Source organism: Lissotriton helveticus, chromosome 3_1 (genome assembly GCF_964261635.1).
Source record: "Lissotriton helveticus chromosome 3_1, aLisHel1.1, whole genome shotgun sequence".
Lineage (NCBI taxonomy): Eukaryota > Metazoa > Chordata > Amphibia > Caudata > Salamandridae > Lissotriton > Lissotriton helveticus.
Genome location: NC_136061.1, coordinates 258181843 through 258200772, shown reverse-complemented (window position 1 = coordinate 258200772; position 18930 = coordinate 258181843). Strand labels below are relative to the sequence as shown.

The 18930-nt window shown below is 46.2% G+C and overlaps 1 protein-coding gene across 3 annotated transcripts in view; it reads right to left on the bottom strand.

Moving 5' to 3' along the window:
• Positions 1-18930, bottom strand: part of HEATR6 (HEAT repeat containing 6) — a 305356-nt gene that overhangs the window by 95617 nt on the left and 190809 nt on the right. For all 3 annotated transcript variants that reach the window (XM_078679768.1, XM_078679769.1, XM_078679770.1), the window contains 2 exons: positions 17293-17392; positions 16743-17101 (listed from right to left, as the gene is read on the bottom strand). In XM_078679768.1, the coding sequence (XP_078535894.1) occupies positions 16743-17101; positions 17293-17392 (459 nt within the window). The remainder of the gene's footprint in view (positions 1-16742; positions 17102-17292; positions 17393-18930) is intronic.

Below are 18930 nucleotides of genomic sequence, written 5' to 3'. Positions count from 1 at the left end.
ATAAACACTAAAATTGCTAATACCGTTCTCCCCAACCATTCCTTTAGCTTTATGTACCTGGAATTATCTGAACGGTAGCATTTACATGCGAGAGAGGTTAGTAGTTGTTTTTTCAGCAATGACAAGGGCAATGGGTAGTGCAAGCTGCAGTGGCCTTTTGGCTAGAGTCCTGGCGCTTAATATTTTACAAATTAAGCACTGCTGGGATAGCACAGGGCGATGGTCTACAGGCACATCAGAAGGAAATTGAGCCACTAAATCCAAAACTGTGAGATATTGTCTCAACAAACAGATGGCAATAACAGAGAAGAGGGCCAAGCTCGTAGAAGAAAAGACATACATGAAGAATGTTTCCAGTCACTTAGATTCAATATGAGGGGAGTGGTAGGAAATGTGATGAGATTAGAGCAGCTGGCTGAAGCTTTCACCAATAGGCTTTCTGGTGAGGGGTGCTGTGAAAGATAAGATAGGTTGCGTGGAGCATGGTGACGCTGTGCAGCAATTTGTAGAATGGCCAAAGCCTCCAATAAGGTATCCACAAGTGCATCGTTCAAAGGAACAACGGCCTCCAAAGAGGTCTGCCCCAGTGAAGGACCTCAGTCAAGCCATTCGTCCTAACCTCCAAGGTGGGGAGCTGGAGGTCAAGAACTTCATACGCATCACCATAGCAAAGGAAGCAGATAACTCTGGGATTGGTCTGGGAGAGGAAAGAGATCTGTCTCCAGAGAGTTAATAAGGCTGCAAGGCACTTTTAAGTCATCGTACCAGTAGAGATGATGTACTCATTTCATGAGTCAGTCATTATACAAACCTGTCCCAAAAATAGGGTGCAGAGAGTGATGTCTCCCCTGTGGCAAATCAACTTGGGAAAGTGGCGCCTCAAACGAATTTGGACACAACTTTGTTTGAGGTCAGACCAGCATTGGAGAGAACTAGCAAGGCTGCCTCCTCTAGCATTGCTGAAGTCGACACTGGCAAGAGTCATAAGCAAGCCCGGCTCAGAGGGTCCAACTGGAGGTGAAGGAGACCCTGCCGGGGGTATCGCAGGAAGAAGGTCTCATGGCTCCTTGGGGCCCTAAGGCGTATTAGAGGGAGTCGGCAAGGATCCAAAGAGTTAGAGCATGGTTGCACGGAAGTCTTCGATCTGGTTGTGCAGGAACTAGTTGAGGAATTGGATCAGAAGCTGGCCGTCTTCTGGAGCAAGATCGAGAAAGTTGGTGCCGCCCCCTCATCTGCTCTTGCAAATGAGTTGCACAAGGGAGCGGAATCCAGCTACAATTTCTTTAACTTCCGGGAAGATTTGGAGCGCAACTAAGACTAGCCTATGGAGCAGCTCCGTGGACTCCAGGAATGGGACAGAGATTGAACTAGGATGTGGAGCTTGATTTGGATTGGTCCCAGTAAGAAGTCCTCTTATACTAGGTGACGTAAAGTTTCACCTCATGGTTCCAGGTGGCCTTCCAGTTCATCGATATGCAGGCATTCAGAAGGCATCGAGAAATCATATCTTTTGGTATTCTGGAGGTGCAACGGTTGACACGTGTTTCGCCCTAGATGGTCAATTAGACCAGGGCTTTCTCAAGGCTTTATAATCATACAGAAGATCAGAAAAAAATTGCCTCCTGATACAGACATCGGTCATCAATCAAAAAACAGTACGAGCTGAAATTATAGCTGCAGAGAAACAGTCCCGGGTTAATCCCTTATGCCGATATCAAAAAAGAGGACTTCTGGATTTACAAGGATGTCAATGATAATAAAGCAACTTTAAAAACAATACAAGACAATTGATTCTTCTTTATACATCAGAATCTAACCAAGGAAATCACTTGAATGACTGAAATCATCCATATTATTTGAGGAGGAGCATATGCTCCAACCCCCACTGCACTCAGGCTGCATTCCCATTTTTAGCACAGATGAATGCTTTTTTTCAGTGACCAGATAATATCTACAAGTTTTGAGCCTTCTGAAGTTTTATGGTATGCTTTCCTTGCAATTATTAGTCTTATGCATCTCAGATTAGTCAGTGTCTCATTTCGTCACACGCTTTTGTTCAAAACAGACATGCTAGGTTATTTGTTGCGCTTTATAAATTCATCATCATCATCATCATCATCATCATCATCATCATCATCACTTATCTTACCAAGATTCTGCACCTCTTGGAAGTGGCTTGGAACTGGCACTGGGTCACTGGACACAATGCTGCACGTAGCCCTGCATGTTTATTTTATCTGTTTTGTAGTTTACAGAGCCCCCTCTCATCATGGTCTTTTCCACAAACACAGTATTTGACATGAAGCTAGTAATTAAGAAAAATGTAAATTTGGATGCATCTTCATACAACCTTAAAGCCAATTGGTCTCCCTTTTCTATACTTATCAAGTTTTTCTAAGCGTTTCCCCGAGTATTGCTGTCTCCAACCAAAACGCAAAGGTGGAAAAAGAAAATAACCTGAAGATACTGCTGAGATGTGTGGAGCCTTAGGAGCGTATGGTTACATTCAAAAGCGTTTTAGATTTCAAAGATGGCCATGGGGCAGGCCGAACATCTGGCAAAACAAAAAAAAATAATTGCAGACCCACGTTACCATCAAGGGGGATGTTCATCATATCCATCCATAAATGATTCACATGCAAAATTGGACTAAAAGCTTTTAGCCAGAAATGCAATTTACTGCATGTCTGACAACATAAGCCGGAAGAGAATTGGATCTACAACCAGTCTAGATTGATATCTTAACTGTGGCTGGGGAAGACAATACGGTTGCAAACTCTGGCTAAATGTATTCTGACAAATGATGTTTGAATAATTTTAAACAGGTACTATGGTTTTAAAAGCATTTTGGGCCCTCCTGGCCAATTGGCGTTCAGTTCAACATGCCTAAAAAAATTTTTTTTTAAATATATATATAATATATATATATATATATAGTATATAATATATAGTATATAATATATATTATATAATATATATTATATAATATATATATATATATATTATATAATATATATATATATATATATATATATATATATATATATATATATATATATATATATATATATATATATATATATATATATATATATTTGCATTTCAAGGTGGCTCTTGGCCAAGGAAGGCACACACAGCAGGTGGAAATTATCCTAGTTTATTTGCATCAGAGGTCCACAATCACCGTCATTTCATCTGTTTAGCCGACGCGTTTCGATGCTGTTCACATCTTCTTCCTGGGCAGTGATGACAAAAACGGCATTTCATTCCCAACCCACTTTCCGCTTTAATAGTGACTGGAGGTGGGTGTGTCCGCTTAGTAGCTCATGGTTTCTGGGATACGTAGTTTTAGCTCATAGTGAGTTCCGTTTTGTCACCATATTTTACACAGTCTTACGGTGGTAAGTGACTTCACCATAAGATGGTGTCAGGAGCCGTGTCAACCAATGCAATTCTGGTCAATCGGCACAGCGGGATTGCAACACTACGGAGGAACACAAAACATCGGAGCACACTGTGGTGCTTGGAATCTTATGGTGAAGTCACTTACCACCGTAAGACTGTGTAAAATATGGTGACAAAACGGAACTCACTATGAGCTAAAACTACGTATCCCAGAAACCATGAGCTACTAAGCGGACACACCCACCTCCAGTCACTATTAAAGCGGAAAGTGGGTTGGGAATGAAATGCCGTTTTTGTCATCACTGCCCAGGAAGAAGATGTGAACAGCATCGAAACGCGTCGGCTAAACAGATGAAATGACGGTGATTGTGGACCTCTGATGCAAATAAACTAGGATAATTTCCACCTGCTGTGTGTGCCTTCCTTGGCCAAGAGCCACCTTGAAATGCAAATATATATATATATATATATATATATATAATTGAACTACCCCGCAAATCAATAAAATGTATAGGAGTCACTTGGCCAACCCTTTGTGGTTGGCAGCCATATTAAATGTTAGTCTGTGAAGATGGTCTAAAACTGACACACAAAAAGGCCCACAAAACACAGCTCACATATTTAGTGTCCAACTTCCAGATCCAGTTACATGGTCAAAATATTATTAAGTGGTTCAAGTACAAACAGCCACAAAGATAAAAAAAAACAACCACTGTCCAGTAATAATTAGGATATTGTTTATATAGTGTGAGATTGCCTGGACCTTGAATCATTCTAAAAATTGATTGGTGTTGCATAAAGCAGAAGAAGTGTACAACAGAGTGCTTTCACAGAGTCCAATTACTGGGCCGAAAACTGAGAAAGGGGTTAATTATTGTGTTTTTGGTGGACAAGAAAGGAACTCTGGGACAATGTGTAAACATATCTGCCAAAAACAGAATACTAGAAAGAGGAGATGATCAGGTTGGTGGCATATCTCTAGGAGAGTGGGGTCTGCAATCCTATGGTCACCCCAGATTTTTGCTTTTTGCTTCACTGGTTTACGACTTTCCCTGGCTGTGGGCCTGCTAATCAGACCCACAGCCTAACTGTTCTCTCTCTAAATTGACATCCATGTACTTTAGGTGCATTTACCAATTGGTATTGGGAGCCCTTATCAGCCCCTGTACACTGTACCATAGGTACCCAGGGCATGGGTGAACCCAAGGCCTACCAGGGGCTGAATCATGTATTATGCCACCCCTGGCTGGCCATCTAAAACAGACACAACTGGCTGGTGAGACAGCTGGGGCAAGGTGGTGTAATCACCCTTTGCTGTAGATATAGTATACCTATATCTAACCTAAAATGGACACATATATTCCTATCAGTCACTCCTATAGCAGGCCTTATCAATCCTGAAGGCAGAGTGCTTGGAATTATGTGAGATGGTGCTCTAGCATGAGCTGAGCCTGTCTGCAGCTTGCGGAACCAAGTCCTTATAGCTGTTCCATGATGAAGTGCATTATAATCCTCGCGGTTATTGCTAACTTTGGTATAGCATTATCAAAACATGTCGAGTAAGGTGTCATACGAATTGGAATACTACCCCCTCGCCAATTCTGGCGACGGGGGTAGCATTCCACCCTTTTAGAGGGACACGACATGTATGTAACTGTGAACCCCGGTTAAAGTTAACTCGAGCTCAGCATCACAAAATGGATGCTGCCACCACAGACACAAGTCTGACCTCCTGCTGCTGGGAGTCCTTCCAGCGAGGGAGGCCTGGACAAAGGGTTTCCTGCCTTGGGAGGTGCTAGCACCACCCCAGACAGGATTTTGTGTATTGAGGTAGGGAGGCCTGAAAGGAATGAGACATGCTTGGGCCACACAAGGTGTCCCTGTGCATACACCGGTTCAAACCAGTTGCTGGGGCACTCCAGCCCCAGCTCTGGCGCGAAACCGGACAAAGGATAGGGGGTGTAACCACCCCCCTTCCTGGTCCCACCCATAGGAGGGACCTAGTCATAGTACAGCCCCCTTTAGCAGGATAAAGGTAGGAGCTGGTCCCATTCCAAATTAGATTATCCTGAACAACTTTACAAGAAGAAACTCTGGACTTCGACGTTCTGCTCCACAGAAGACTGAAGAATCTCCCTTGTGGGCAAGGAGTGTCCACCCTGCAACTGCAGGCACCATCAAGCATCCTAGCGGTCCGCTTTGTCGTCCTTCCTGCCGGATCCAGACTTCAGAGCCCGACGAGACCCGGACTCCCAGACCTCTCCGACCTCTACCCACATCTGCAGCATAGCTGAGACCCGTGGGTACGACGAGACACGTGGGACCGGCCATCTTGAAGAGACTGCACTTCGCTTCCAGCACGACTTCTGAGGCATCCTCGAGTGAGTACTTTGGGGACTGAGAAGCCCCAGCCCCGAGCAGCTCCTGCACCAAAGACCAGCCCTCCAGCATCCACAAGATCTGCGTGGGGCCCTTTTGCTTCATTGCTGCTCGACGTGTTGTCTGGTCACTTGCCGGCTGGCAAGTGACCTCCTAGACGACGATCCACGAAATCTACACTGCTGGTCTGGTTGCTCCAGACTGGCCCTTGCTCCCTTCCAAAAGAGGAGCACCCCGGACCCTCCTGGTCCACTCCAGACGCCGTTTCCACTCACCGCTTGGGTTGCCTTTGCCCAGGCCTGTTGACTCCAAATCCGGATCCGACACCGGCGACCGCGAGAGCCTGCGTGGGACAGCTCGTGCTTCCATCCTGGTCGTCGAAGACACCTCCTGGTCCACGTGGCTGCAGAGACAAGCGTCCACTCTTCACCTGATCGCGACAACAGCATCTGGTTCCCTCCTGGTTCCACACCGGTCACTGGCTAGTGACTTTGAACACTGTCTCCTCTGCTTTCAGGTCCTCTTCTTCCTCGATCCACCCGTGGATCGCACCGGACATCTTCCTCCTGGTCGCCTGCAGCATCTTTCTTCAAGGCTCCATAGACTTTGACGCGGAAAACCGACACACTTTGACACCTATGCACCCGCAGCCCGTGGGTGAGGTAACAAGAGCATTTCGGTGCTCAAGGGTAGATTAACTCTCCTAGTGTCCAGATTTCCAGTCGTTTTAGTCCTAGATAGTAAAGACTGTCCGTACTCACCTTTTTCGTAAACTGTACTGTTTATTGACTTTGTTCCGCATCTCGCGTGTGAGTTCACACGCGCCCCGTGAGCCTCCTATTACTTACCTAAGGTTAGGATAGTGTAGCCCCAGCGATCCTACAGCCCATGGACAGATCCATTCCTTCTATCGATTTCTTTATACCATTTACTTAGTATATGGTTTGATTAGCCCTCTGATCTCAAAGAGTTCAGAGGTGTTTGTTATTAATAAATATACTGTTTATTTTCATAACAACCTGTGTGGTGTCCTTTCATCTGGTATTCAAGGGGTTATATGTGGTAAAACAGCTGGCTTCACATGCCAAAAGAGTTTAGCCTAAGACTGCTTTGTCCATGCTACCATTAGGATAGCTGGTCTATAAGGTTGACTTACAACCAATCACCATAAGGGTTGTTTGGACTGATAAAAGGTGATCACTAGAACTAGTGAGCATCATACATCAGGCCAACTTCTCACATTGGTGTGCAGCGGTTGGGATTTGAGCTTGCTGTTGTTTTTACCAAATATAATCTTGAAATATCATTTGAAAGATCACATAAGGTACCATAGGTACATATAACAAGCTTAGAAATACACGGAGTTCTACTGAACCAGCTGTTGCAGTAGAAAGGGCCTAGCACACCCTGACTACAACTCTTAGCAAGGGATCAGTAGGAAAACCCATAGTGTGGGTAAGTGCACCACTTACAACTCACTAGAAAGCATGTCTACCACAAGAGAGGCCTCAGTGACTCCCCTTGTGGTTAGCGACCCTCCACAGGTCCTTTCCAGATATGCAGCCCTCAGCTTCCAGGAGATGAGACAATTGTGTACCTCCAGGGGACTGAAACAGGGTTCTAACCCTACCACTACTTTTCTGTTAGGTCTCTTAGAGACATATGATGCTAGAAGGGCTTCTAACCCAGGCCCCTCTGATCCTACAGATGAGGACATGCCACCCTTAGAAGGTGACCCAGACTCTAACCCCCCTGAAACAGAGAATGTAGATGGTAGGGGAGAGGGGAGCTTATCTGAGGATGAGGCAGAAAATGGCCAACCTTTAGTCAGTAGACTTACCATGGCCAACTTAGACCTACATAGGGAGGGAACTGGGAGAGCCCCAGTGCCATCCATTAGCAGGCCTAACTATGGGGTCAGGAGAGATAGATCTCCTACTAGGGACTCCAACAGATCTGTTCACTCCCATGCCTCTCAAGCATCTGCTCAGAGGAGGATGACTTCCCCTCAGAGGAGAGAGCATGAGGCAAAGATGAAGGAAATTAATCTGAGGATTCAAAGGGAAGAACTTGCCCTTGCCAAAGAGAAACTTGCCTTTGCTAGAGAGCACCAGTTGAGTGGGTTAGCACCCACTGGTGACAGCAATATCCCTAGGGATACAGACAGGAGTATTGATAATAGACACCTGAGTAAAATAGTGCCCTCCTATAAGGCAGGAGATGATATCCACAAGTGGATAACTGCTCTGGAGAGAGCCTGCAAAGTACAGCAGGTACCCCCAGAGTCAGTGGGCAGCTATATTGTGGCTCTCCTTTGAAGGTAAAGGTAGATATAAGCTCCTCACTGTTAGAGAAGAGGATGCTAATGATTACCAAGTTCTGAAAACTGCACTGATTGATGGGTTCGGCTTAACAACTGAACAGTACAGGTTGATGTTCAGAGACACCCAGAAAACTCAGGCTCAGGATTGGACTGACTTTGTTGATTGTGCCACTAAGGCTTTGGAAGGCTGGTTACTGGGAAGTAAAGTTACTGATTACACAGGATTGTATAATCTAATTATGAGAGAGCAAATCTTAAATAATTGTCAGAACCAGTTGTTGCATCAGCACCTGATTGACTCAGATCTGACCTCTCCCCAAGAATTGGGAAAGAAGGCAGACAGATGGGTCAGAACCAGGGTCAAGCAGCAGAACCAGAACGGTGGCCAAAAGAAAGCAGACCAGAAGGGTAATAATGAGAATAAGCAAAATGACCAGAAGTCTTCAACAGGGTCCCAACAATCTAAGGAGGGTGGGTCCCAGAATCCCCAAAAGAAGAAGAATGATGGTCCAAAGAAACCATGGTGCCAATACTGTAAAAGTAAGACTCACTGGTTTAGTGAGTGCACCAAGAAAGGCCAAACTCCTACCACTGCTGTCCCTAAGACACCTGCACCCCCTAGTACAGTTAGTAGTGGTAGTGTATCCCCCAAGGCTATAGTAGGGTTAACCCTGGGAACTGAGGTGGGTTCTGGCCTAGTCAGAATACCTACTCAGGCTGTTCTTGTTTGTACTGGGGACAAGGATATGACCCCTACTGTAAGTCCCAGTACTCTGGGCAAATACAGGCAAACGCCTTTAATCAATGGAAAAATGGCTCAGGCCTACAGGGACACATGTGCCAGTGTCTCTATGGTGACACCAACATTTGTGGACCCTGATCAGATCATGCTAGGTTCAGACTACCTAGTGCCAATGCTAGCAACGTCACTACCAATCACAGTATGGCAGTTGTTAACTTCTCCTGGGCAGGGGTAACTGGCCTCAAAAGGGTTGTAGTTAGTTCAGACCTCCCAGTAGATTGTCTTTTGGGCAATGATTTGGAATCCTCACTGTGGTCAGATGTGGAGTACAGGACTCATGTAGAAATGTTAGGTCTCTCCTCACATGTCCTTGCTGTGAACCAGGTCACAGGCCAAGAAATGCCCAGCTGAACAAGTGCTGGATCCTGGAAGAATGGACCAGACACTACCCAAGAGGAAGAGCAGTAAGGTTAAAGCAGAGCCTTCCCCCCTGCCTCAGGTTGAGGATCAGCCCTCTCAGGAGGCTGACCCAAAGACCCCAGAAGGAACTGTCCTAGAAGAGCTTGAACCTGAACAGGTTGAGTTTCTTGGGACAGGGGGACCTTCCAGGGCAGACTTGAGACAGGCACAGTTAGACTGTTCCTCCCTTGAACCCCTCAGACAGCAGGCTGCTGCTGAGGCTGCAGGGAATGCTACAGGTGCCCACAAGGTATACTGGGATGAAGGACTCCTATACTCTGAGGCAAGAGACCCCAACCCTGGTGCTACCAGGAGGCTGGTCATCCCCTTGTCTCTTAGAGGTTTCCTTCTCACCTTAGCCCATGAAATTCCTCTTGCAGGTCACTTAGGCAGAACAAGACTTGGGACAGGCTTGCCCCTCACTTTCACTGGCCTCATATGTCTGAAGACACCGAAGAGTTTTGTCGCTCATGTATCACCTGTCAAGCCAGTGGCAAATCAGTTGGCACAACAAAGGCCCCCCTTATACCACTACCTGTGGTGGGGGTGCCCTTTGAGAGAGTGGGGATAGACATTGTTGGACCAATGGACCCCCCAACAGCATCTGGGCACAGATTTATACTGGTGGTAGTGGATCATGCCATCAGGTATCCAGAAGCTATGCCCCTGAGGAAAATGAAATTTTGCCTGACCAAGATGTCCCCTACGTGTACCCTATGTTACATGTGTGTTACATATATGTGCATGTCACCCATGCATATTTTCCCTTAAGTGGCCTGAACAAAGAGGCCTCTGCAATCACGTCCTGCTTTAGGATGCCAGAAATCAAGTCTCCCATGTAAGAAATATTAAGCTAACATGAAGGCCCATGTATTTACATTGTGCACTTTTAAATAAATCACGATGAAACCTTTTTTGTGGTTCAGCTGAGCCACTTTCTGAAATAAGGGTTTTTCATGACTCCTGACACACTGAAAGCTGCAATTACGTATCTCTGACCTCGCATGCTTCTAGCTCAGCCGAAAGAAACCCAGCAAGGGTTGCCAAGATATTATTATGAATAACAGTTATCTGCCTGCTGTACAGAGTCACATTCCTGCCCAGTGAGGAGGGTAAACAGAACCCGTCTGTAAAGATAGGGCCTGGCTTTCCTGTCTCCGTTTAGATGAAATCACAGTGCTTGCTCACAGCCCCCACGCAATGAACGAAGAAATATATGCTTTTTCTGATTCCTAGTGACGAGCAACTTTTGCTTCAGATAATACATCCCCTGACTTAAGATATCAGTTAGTACCAGATGTGCTGGTCGCCTTGACACTAAAGATTTCTCTACTAGACTGAAAGTCAGCTCTCCCCCCAGTTACACGTCAATTGCACGTCATGACAAGTTGCACACAAGTAGGGCAAAGTTCCAGCTGGTCATGCAAACTCCTCCTCTGTGTACCACCCACCTATGACACCTACCTATCACCTACCTATGACTCAAAGTGTACACCCACATGTACGCCCACATGCTCTTATCTGTTTCTTTCTCTGCTCTGCGTTCCTTCCTACGCCCTATGTACAAGACAAAATGTATATATGTTGTTCATTGTTATTAAATGTTAGAAGACCCTTCCTGAACCTCAGTGGTGATGGAACAGATTCTCCCTTAACTCGAGTTATTGGAATAAAGCCCTTTTAACTTGGACACCACGGACTCTCTGCCTCTCATTTGATACATGCTAATTGTTAATGCCTAGAAATTATGCCAGGGTAATTATTTTATTTACCACACCCCTTAGGACCACTACAGCTCCTGTTGTGGCCAGGGCCCTACTTGGAGTTTTCTCCAGAGTGGGGTTTCCTGAGGAGGTTGTCTCTGACAGAGGTGCAAACTTCATGTCAGGATACTTGACTGCAATGTGGAAGGAGTGTGGTGTAAATTACAAATTTACCACACCCTATCACCCACAGTGCAATGGGCTTGTTGAGAGATTCAACAAGACCCTAAAAGGGATGATAAAAGGGTTACCTGAAAAGCTTAGGCGAAAATGGGACATCCTTTTACCCTGCCTCCTGTTTGCTTACAGAGAGGTCCCACAGAAGGGGGTTGGCTACAGCCCTTTTGAGCTTCTGTTTGGGCATCCTGTAAGAGGACCCCTATGTCTTGTAAAGGAAGGATGGGAGTTACCTCTCAAAAAGCCTAAACTTGACATAGTGGACTATGTACTTGGTCTCCGCTCCAGGATGGCAGAGTACATGGAGAAGGCATCCAAAAACCTTGAGGCCAGCCAAGAACTTCAAAAAGCTTGGCATGACCAAAAGGCTGTCCTAACTGTTTATCATGCAGGACAGAAGGTGTGGGTGTTGGAGCCAGTGGCCCCAGCAGCTCTCCAAGACAGATGGTCTGGACCCCATACCATTATTGAGCAAAAGGGAGAGGTCACCTACCTGGTGGACCTTGGAACTCCCAGGAGCCCCCACAGGGTGCTTCATGTTAACAGGCTCAAGGCATTTGTCGACAGGGAGAACATGGGCTTGCTCATGGCAACAGATGAGGGACAGGAGGAAGAGAGTGACCCTCTCCCAGACCTGCTCACTCAGAACCCTGATGATGGGTCAGTTGATGGTGTAGTCTTTTCTGACAGCCTCTCTGAGCATCAACAAGAGGATTGCAAACAAGTTCTTCAATCCTTTAGTCAAATGTTCTCACTGACACCCAGTCAGACAAACTGGTGCACCCATGAGGTGGACACCGGTGACAGTCTGCCTGTCAAGAGTAAAATCTACAGGCAACCTGACCACGTCAGGGACTGCATAAAGAAAGAAGTCCAAAAGATTTTGGAATTGGGAGTCATTGAACCCTCAGAGAGCTATTGGGCTAGTCCTGTAGTTCTAGTGCCAAAACCTCACACCCAGGATGGTAAGAGAGAGATGAGGTTTTGTGTAGACTACAGGGGTCTCAATGCTGTCAGTAAGACAGATGCCCATCCAATACCTAGGGCAGATAAACTCATAGACAAGTTGGCTTCTGCAACCTTCTTGAGTACATTTGACCTAACAGCTGGTTATTGGCAGATCAGGTTAGCTGAGGAAGCCAAGGCCAAAACAGCATTTTCTACCCTAGAAGGTCATTACCAATTTGTGGTGATGCCCTTTGGTTTGAAAAATGCACCTGCCACTTTTCAAAGGTTGGTGAACCAAGTCCTCACTGGGTTGGATGACTTTTGTGCAGCATATCTAGATGATATTGCGGTCTTCAGCTCCACCTGGGAGGATCACCTGATCCACCTGAGGAAAGTTTGGGAGGACCTGCAGGCCTCACTATCAAGGCCACCAAGTGCCAGATAGGGCAGAGTCAGGTTGTGTACCTGGGCCACCTTGTAGGTGGAGGCCAGGTTCAACTCTTGGAGAGCAAGATACAGGCCATAAAGGACTGGGCTCCTCCAACCACCCAGACACAGGTCAGAGCTTTCTTGGGCCTGTCTGGTTACTATAGGAAGTTTGTCTAAAATTATGGGTCCATTGTGACACCACTTAATGACTTGACAAGCAAGAAAATCCCAAAGAAAGTTCAGTGGACAGTTAGTTCTCAGAAGGCATTCGATGACCTGAAGCAGGCCATGTGTACTGCACCTATTCTCAAGAGTCCTGACTACTCCAAAACCTTCATTGTCCAAACAGATGCATCTGAGTTGGGTGTGGGAGCTGTTCCATCTCAACTGAATATTGATGGTCATGACCAGCCCATTGCTTTTATAAGTAGAAGGCTGACCCCTAGAGAGAAACGTTGGTCAGCTATTGAGAGGGAGGCCTTTGCTGTGGTTTGGGCCCTGAAGAAGTTGAGGCCATACTTGTTTGGTACTCACTTAAAGATTCAGACCGACCATAAGCCCCTCTTGTGGCTAAATCAAATGAAGGGTGAAAACCCCAAACTTCTTAGGTGGTCCATTTCCCTACAGGGGATGGACTTTACAGTGGAGCACAGACCAGGGACTGACCATGGCAATGCAGATGGTCTCTCCAGGTATTTCCACTTAGAAGACTCACCTGGTCAAGGTTAGTTTAATGTCCCTAAGTTTGGGGGGGGGGGGTTATGTAGGAGAGTGGGGTCTGCAATCCTATGGTCACCCCAGATTTTTGCTTCACTGGTTTACGACTTTCCCTGGCTGTGGGCCTGCTAATCAGACCCACAGCCTAGCTGTTCTCTCTCTAAATTGACTTCCATGTACTTTAGGTGCATTTACCAATTGGTATTGGGACCCCTTATCAGCCCCAGTACACTGTACCATAGGTACCCAGGGCATAGGTGAACCCAAGGCCTACCAGGGGCAGAAGCATGTATTATGCCACCCCTGGCTGGCCATCTAAAACAGACACAACTGGCTGGTAAGACAGCTGGGGCAAGGTGGTGTAATCACCCTTTGCTGTAGATATAGTATACCTATATCTAACCCTAAAATGGACACATATATTCCTATCAGTCACTCCCATAGCAGGCCTTATCAATCCTGAAGGCAGAGTGCTTGGAATTATGTGAGATGGTGCTCTAGCATGAGCTGAGCCTGTCTGCAGCTTGCGGAACCAAGTCCTTATAGCTGTTCCATGATAACGCTATACCATATACTTTTAAGTGCATTATAATCCTCGCGGTTATTGCTAACTGTGGTATAGCATTATCAAAACATGTCGAGTAAGGTGTCATACGAATTGGAATACTATCCCCTCGCCAATTCTGGCGACGGGGGTAGCATTCCACCCTTTTAGAGGGACACGACATGTATGTAACTGTGAACCCCGGTTAAAGTTAACTCGAGCTCTGCATCACAAAATGGATGCTGCCACCACAGACACAAGTCTGACCTCCTGCTGCTGGGAGTCCTTCCAGCAAGGGAGGCCTGGACAAAGGGTTTCCTGCCTTGGGAGGTGCTAGCACCACCCCAGACAGGATTTTGTGTATTGAGGTAGGGAGGCCTGAAAGGAATGAGACATGCTTGGGACACACAAGGTGTCCCTGTGCATACACCGGTTCAAACCAGTTGCTGGGGCACTCCAGCCCCAGCTCTGGCGCGAAACCGGACAAAGGATAGGGTGTGTAACCACCCCCCTTCCTGGTCCCACCCATAGGAGGGACCCAGTCATAGTACAGCCCCCTTTAGCAGGATAAGGGTAGGAGCTGGTCCCATTCCAAATTAGATTATCCTGAACAACTTTACAAGAAGAAACTCAGGACTTCGACGTTCTGCTCCACAGAAGACTGAAGAATCTCCCTTGTGGGCAAGGAGTGTCCACCCAGCAACTGCAGGCACCATCAAGCGTCCTAGCGGTCCACTTTGTCGCCCTTCCTGCCGGATCCAGACTTCAGAGCTGGACAAGACCCAGACTCCCAGACCTCTCCGACCTCTACCCACATCTGCAGCATAGCTGAGACCCGTGGGTGCGATGAGACACGTGGGACCGGCCATCTTGAAGAGACTGCACTTCGCTTCCAGCACGACTTCTGAGGCATCCTCGAGTGAGTGCTTTGGGGACTGAGAAGCCCCAGCCCCGAGCAGCTCCTGCACCAAAGACCAGCCCTCCAGCATCCACGAGATCTGCGTGGGGCCCTTTTGCTTGATTGCTGCTGGACGCGTTGTCTGGTCACTTGCCGGCTGGCTAGTGACCTCCTAGACGACGATCCACGAAATCTACACTGCTGGTCTGGTTGCTCCAGACTGGCCCTTGCTCCCTTCCAAAAGAAGAGCACCCGGACCCTCCTGGTCCACTCCAGACGCCGTTTCCACTCACCGCGTGGGTTGCCTTTGCCAAGGCCTGTTGACTCATAATCCGGATCCGACACCGCCGACAGCAAGAGCCTGCGTGGGACAGCTCGTGCCTACATCCTGGTCGTCGAAGACACCTCCTGGTCCACGTGGCTGCAGAGACAAGCGTCCACTCTTCACCTGATCGCGACAACAGCATCTGGTTCCCTCCTGGTTCCACACCGGTCACTGGCTAGTGACTTTGAACACTGTCCCCTCTGCTTTCAGGTCCTCTTCTTCCTCGATCCACCCGTGGATCGCACCGGACCTCTTCCTCCTGGTCGCCTGCAGCATCTTTCTTCAAGGCTCCATAGACTTCGACGCGGAAACCCGACACACTTTGACACCTATGAACCCGCAGCCCGTGGGTGAGGTAACAAGAGCATTTCGGTGCTTAAGGGTAGATTAACTCTCCTAGTGTCCAGATTTCCAGTCGTTTTAGTCCTAGATAGTGAAGACTGTCCGTACTCACCTTTTTCGTAAACTGTACTGTCCATTGACTTTGTTCCGCATCTCGCGTGTGAGTTCACACTCTGCACACGCGCCCCGTGGGCCTCCTATTACTTACCTAAAGTTAGGATAGTGTAGCCCCCAGCAATCCTACAGCCTCTGGACAGATCCATTCCTTCTATCGATTTCCTTATACCATTTACTTAGTATATGGTTTGTCGTGCCCCTAGGGCACCATTGTAATTTTGTGCAACTTATCGTATTTTTCCTAAGAGATTGTCATGTGCTTAGCCCTCTGATCTCATAAAGAGTTCAGAGGTGTTTGTTATTAATAAATATACTGTTTATTTTCATAACAACCTGTGTGGTGTCCTTTCATCTGGTATTCAAGGGGTTATATGTGGTAAAACAGCTGGCTTCACATGCCAAAAGAGTTTAGCCTAAGACTGCTTTGTCCATGCTACCATTAGTATAGCTGGTCTATAAGGTTGACTTACAACCAATCACCATAAGGGTTGTTTGGACTGATACAAGGTGATCACTAGAACTAGTGAGCATCATATATCAGGCCAACTTCTCACAATATCAAAGTATAATATATTTGGTGCTTGTCCACATATGGGAATTGAATATCTTGAGCATCATTGGAAGCCTTGCTCAGGCTTGGAGAAGGGTTGGGAGGGACTGTACTGCCAGGTACCACATCTGTGCACAGAGCCGTGTTAAAATGTGCTCTAATGTGTGGAGTTATTGGTGCTGTAATAGAGGGGTCCTGCACCAATGAAATAGTACAAGTTTGGTTAAAGGTGTGTTAATAGAGTAGGGCTACTTCTAATTTATATTCCTTCCTTTCCTATAGAGTCCACACCCAATATCTCCTTTAGCTTTACACCATACAAATGATTGGGCAAGAAATACAACAGCCAGAACATTATCGTTAATGCATATACACTGCAATAATATACCCAGTTCACAGTGAACCAAGATTATTGCATGTTTATTGCCATTTGATGTTAGCCACAGGATGAAAGTCAATAAAAATGTATGGGTAAAAAATAAAATTGAAAAGAAGACATAATAGAAAATGTTACACAAATCTCCTTACACCACTCCCAACAGAAAATATCACAAAATGAAGTCTAAATTATTAGTTAATACCTATAAGACTAAAGCCTAATGTTTGATAAACACAGCAACATACCTGTAAGGATTCCAAACGCACAGGTGATGGTTCATACACACTTCCAGATGTAGGGTTAAGATCGCCGTCTGACAGGGAATCTTCTTTGGGTTGCACCACAACTGAAATACACAGACGTATGAGCCAGCACGGCTCTGTAGGAGAGCTATCAGAAGTCTGCGTAGGCTCCCCCTGGAGCTCTACAAGTGGCGTCTTTCTCCACCACTCAGGGTCATTTAAGCGTCGTGGGGTGGCGGTACCACTGAGTGGGAGCCCTGAAGAATTTGGCTGCTGCAGAAGCAGCTGCGCCTCTGGCAGTGGAACTTGACTAGAGACCATGGCCCCCAGTAGAGTGAGGCTGGACACGCGAACATTAACATCTGGCAACAAAAAAAACATAGCTGCTCAGAAAAAAAGTTCTGTTGAATTTAACACATATGCTAGAAGAAGTGGGCTTTTAAGGCAGGTGTACACAAAATGAAGTACGTGTGCTAACATTCATTGCTGAACAAGAGATTATATATTGCATACATTCAATAACGAAGGTAGGAAAATAGAGCTGTACACAAACCTTTGTGTCGAATATAAGGCTTAATCTGGTTCCACACTCTTGTGAGAAGTCCAGGTTTTAAGCGGTTGTAAGGCACATTCAACACCAAGTTTGCAAGGCACTGAAATTACATAAAAGCATGACAAATAACACACCTGAACTCAAAGCATATCACAATCGTCAACGGGTGGGGAAAATGTTTTTAAAGGAAGGGCTAAACTTAACTAATGATTAAACCTTGAGTGTAAATGATCAGCAATAATTCATTGTTAATAGAGTTATAATAAATACACATAAAAGTACTACACCTTAAACACGAGTCACTGAAGTGCTTCTACCTCAGCTTGATGCAGTGACTAATATGTGCGTACAAAATCAACAGTTCAAAACACTTCTCTCCACCGCCTTGTTCTGTAGCCAGGCTACTGGATTTTATCTGCCTGACTTGTCTTTACGTAAAAGAGAAACTAATAAAGAACTTATTAGAAAAAAATAAACTACATAGCCTTGGAAATGTTTCGGCGAATATACAAAGACTACTCTCCAATTGAATCCTACAGACTTTACTGTTGAGTGTGGAACCACTTTGTGTTCTATGTTGGTTTGGAACCTTTTCCAAAGATGGAGTAGAGAGGGATGTTCTCCTTGGTTTCCAGCACCAGTATTTACTTCCTGAATATTATTGACAAGTGTGGACTGCTTTTGCCTCACTCCTCTGTTCGTCATTGCATAACTACCTAGAGGATACCCTGTGATAACTTTATTGAGAGGTACCTATGGTAGGTTAAATAATGGATACAAACTTGGGCAGGTGATGCAAAGTTAGGAAGCACGACTGTCTGGAGAATAGAGAAACAGCATGTGGCTTATGCTGGATTAGGTCGACATGTTTCATGCCCTGGTGGTTCTGATGTATTCGAGGCGTATCTTCAGGACCGGTAAATGGAGTGTAGACCCTACTTTAGGTCCTAAAAAGTGTGAGGGCATTATAATACCTAATCTGTTGGAACATCATAAGGTCATGTGAGTACTTAAAATATGTTTCCCCTATAATAGAACAATCCAACCCACAAGATTCAGCCTATGTGCACCTTAGGCCTAGGCAACACACACACCAATACACACACACCAATACACACACACCAACACACACACACACACACACACACACACACACACACACACACACACACACACACACACCAACACACCAACACACACACACACACCAATACACACAAACCAACACACACAAACCAACACACACACCCACCCACACACCAACACCAACACACACACACACCAACACACACCAACACACACACACACACACACACACACACACACACCAACACACACACACCAACACACACACACACACACACACACACACACCAACACACACACTAACACACACACCAACACACACACACACACACCAATACACACAAACCAACACACACACCCACCCACACACACACACACCAACACCAACACACACACACACACACCAACACACACACGCACACCCACCAACACACACACACACACACACACACACACACACGCACACACGCGCACACACACACACACACACGCACACGCACACACGCACACATACACACACACCCACCTCCTCACCCTCCCCTTACTGTTTTA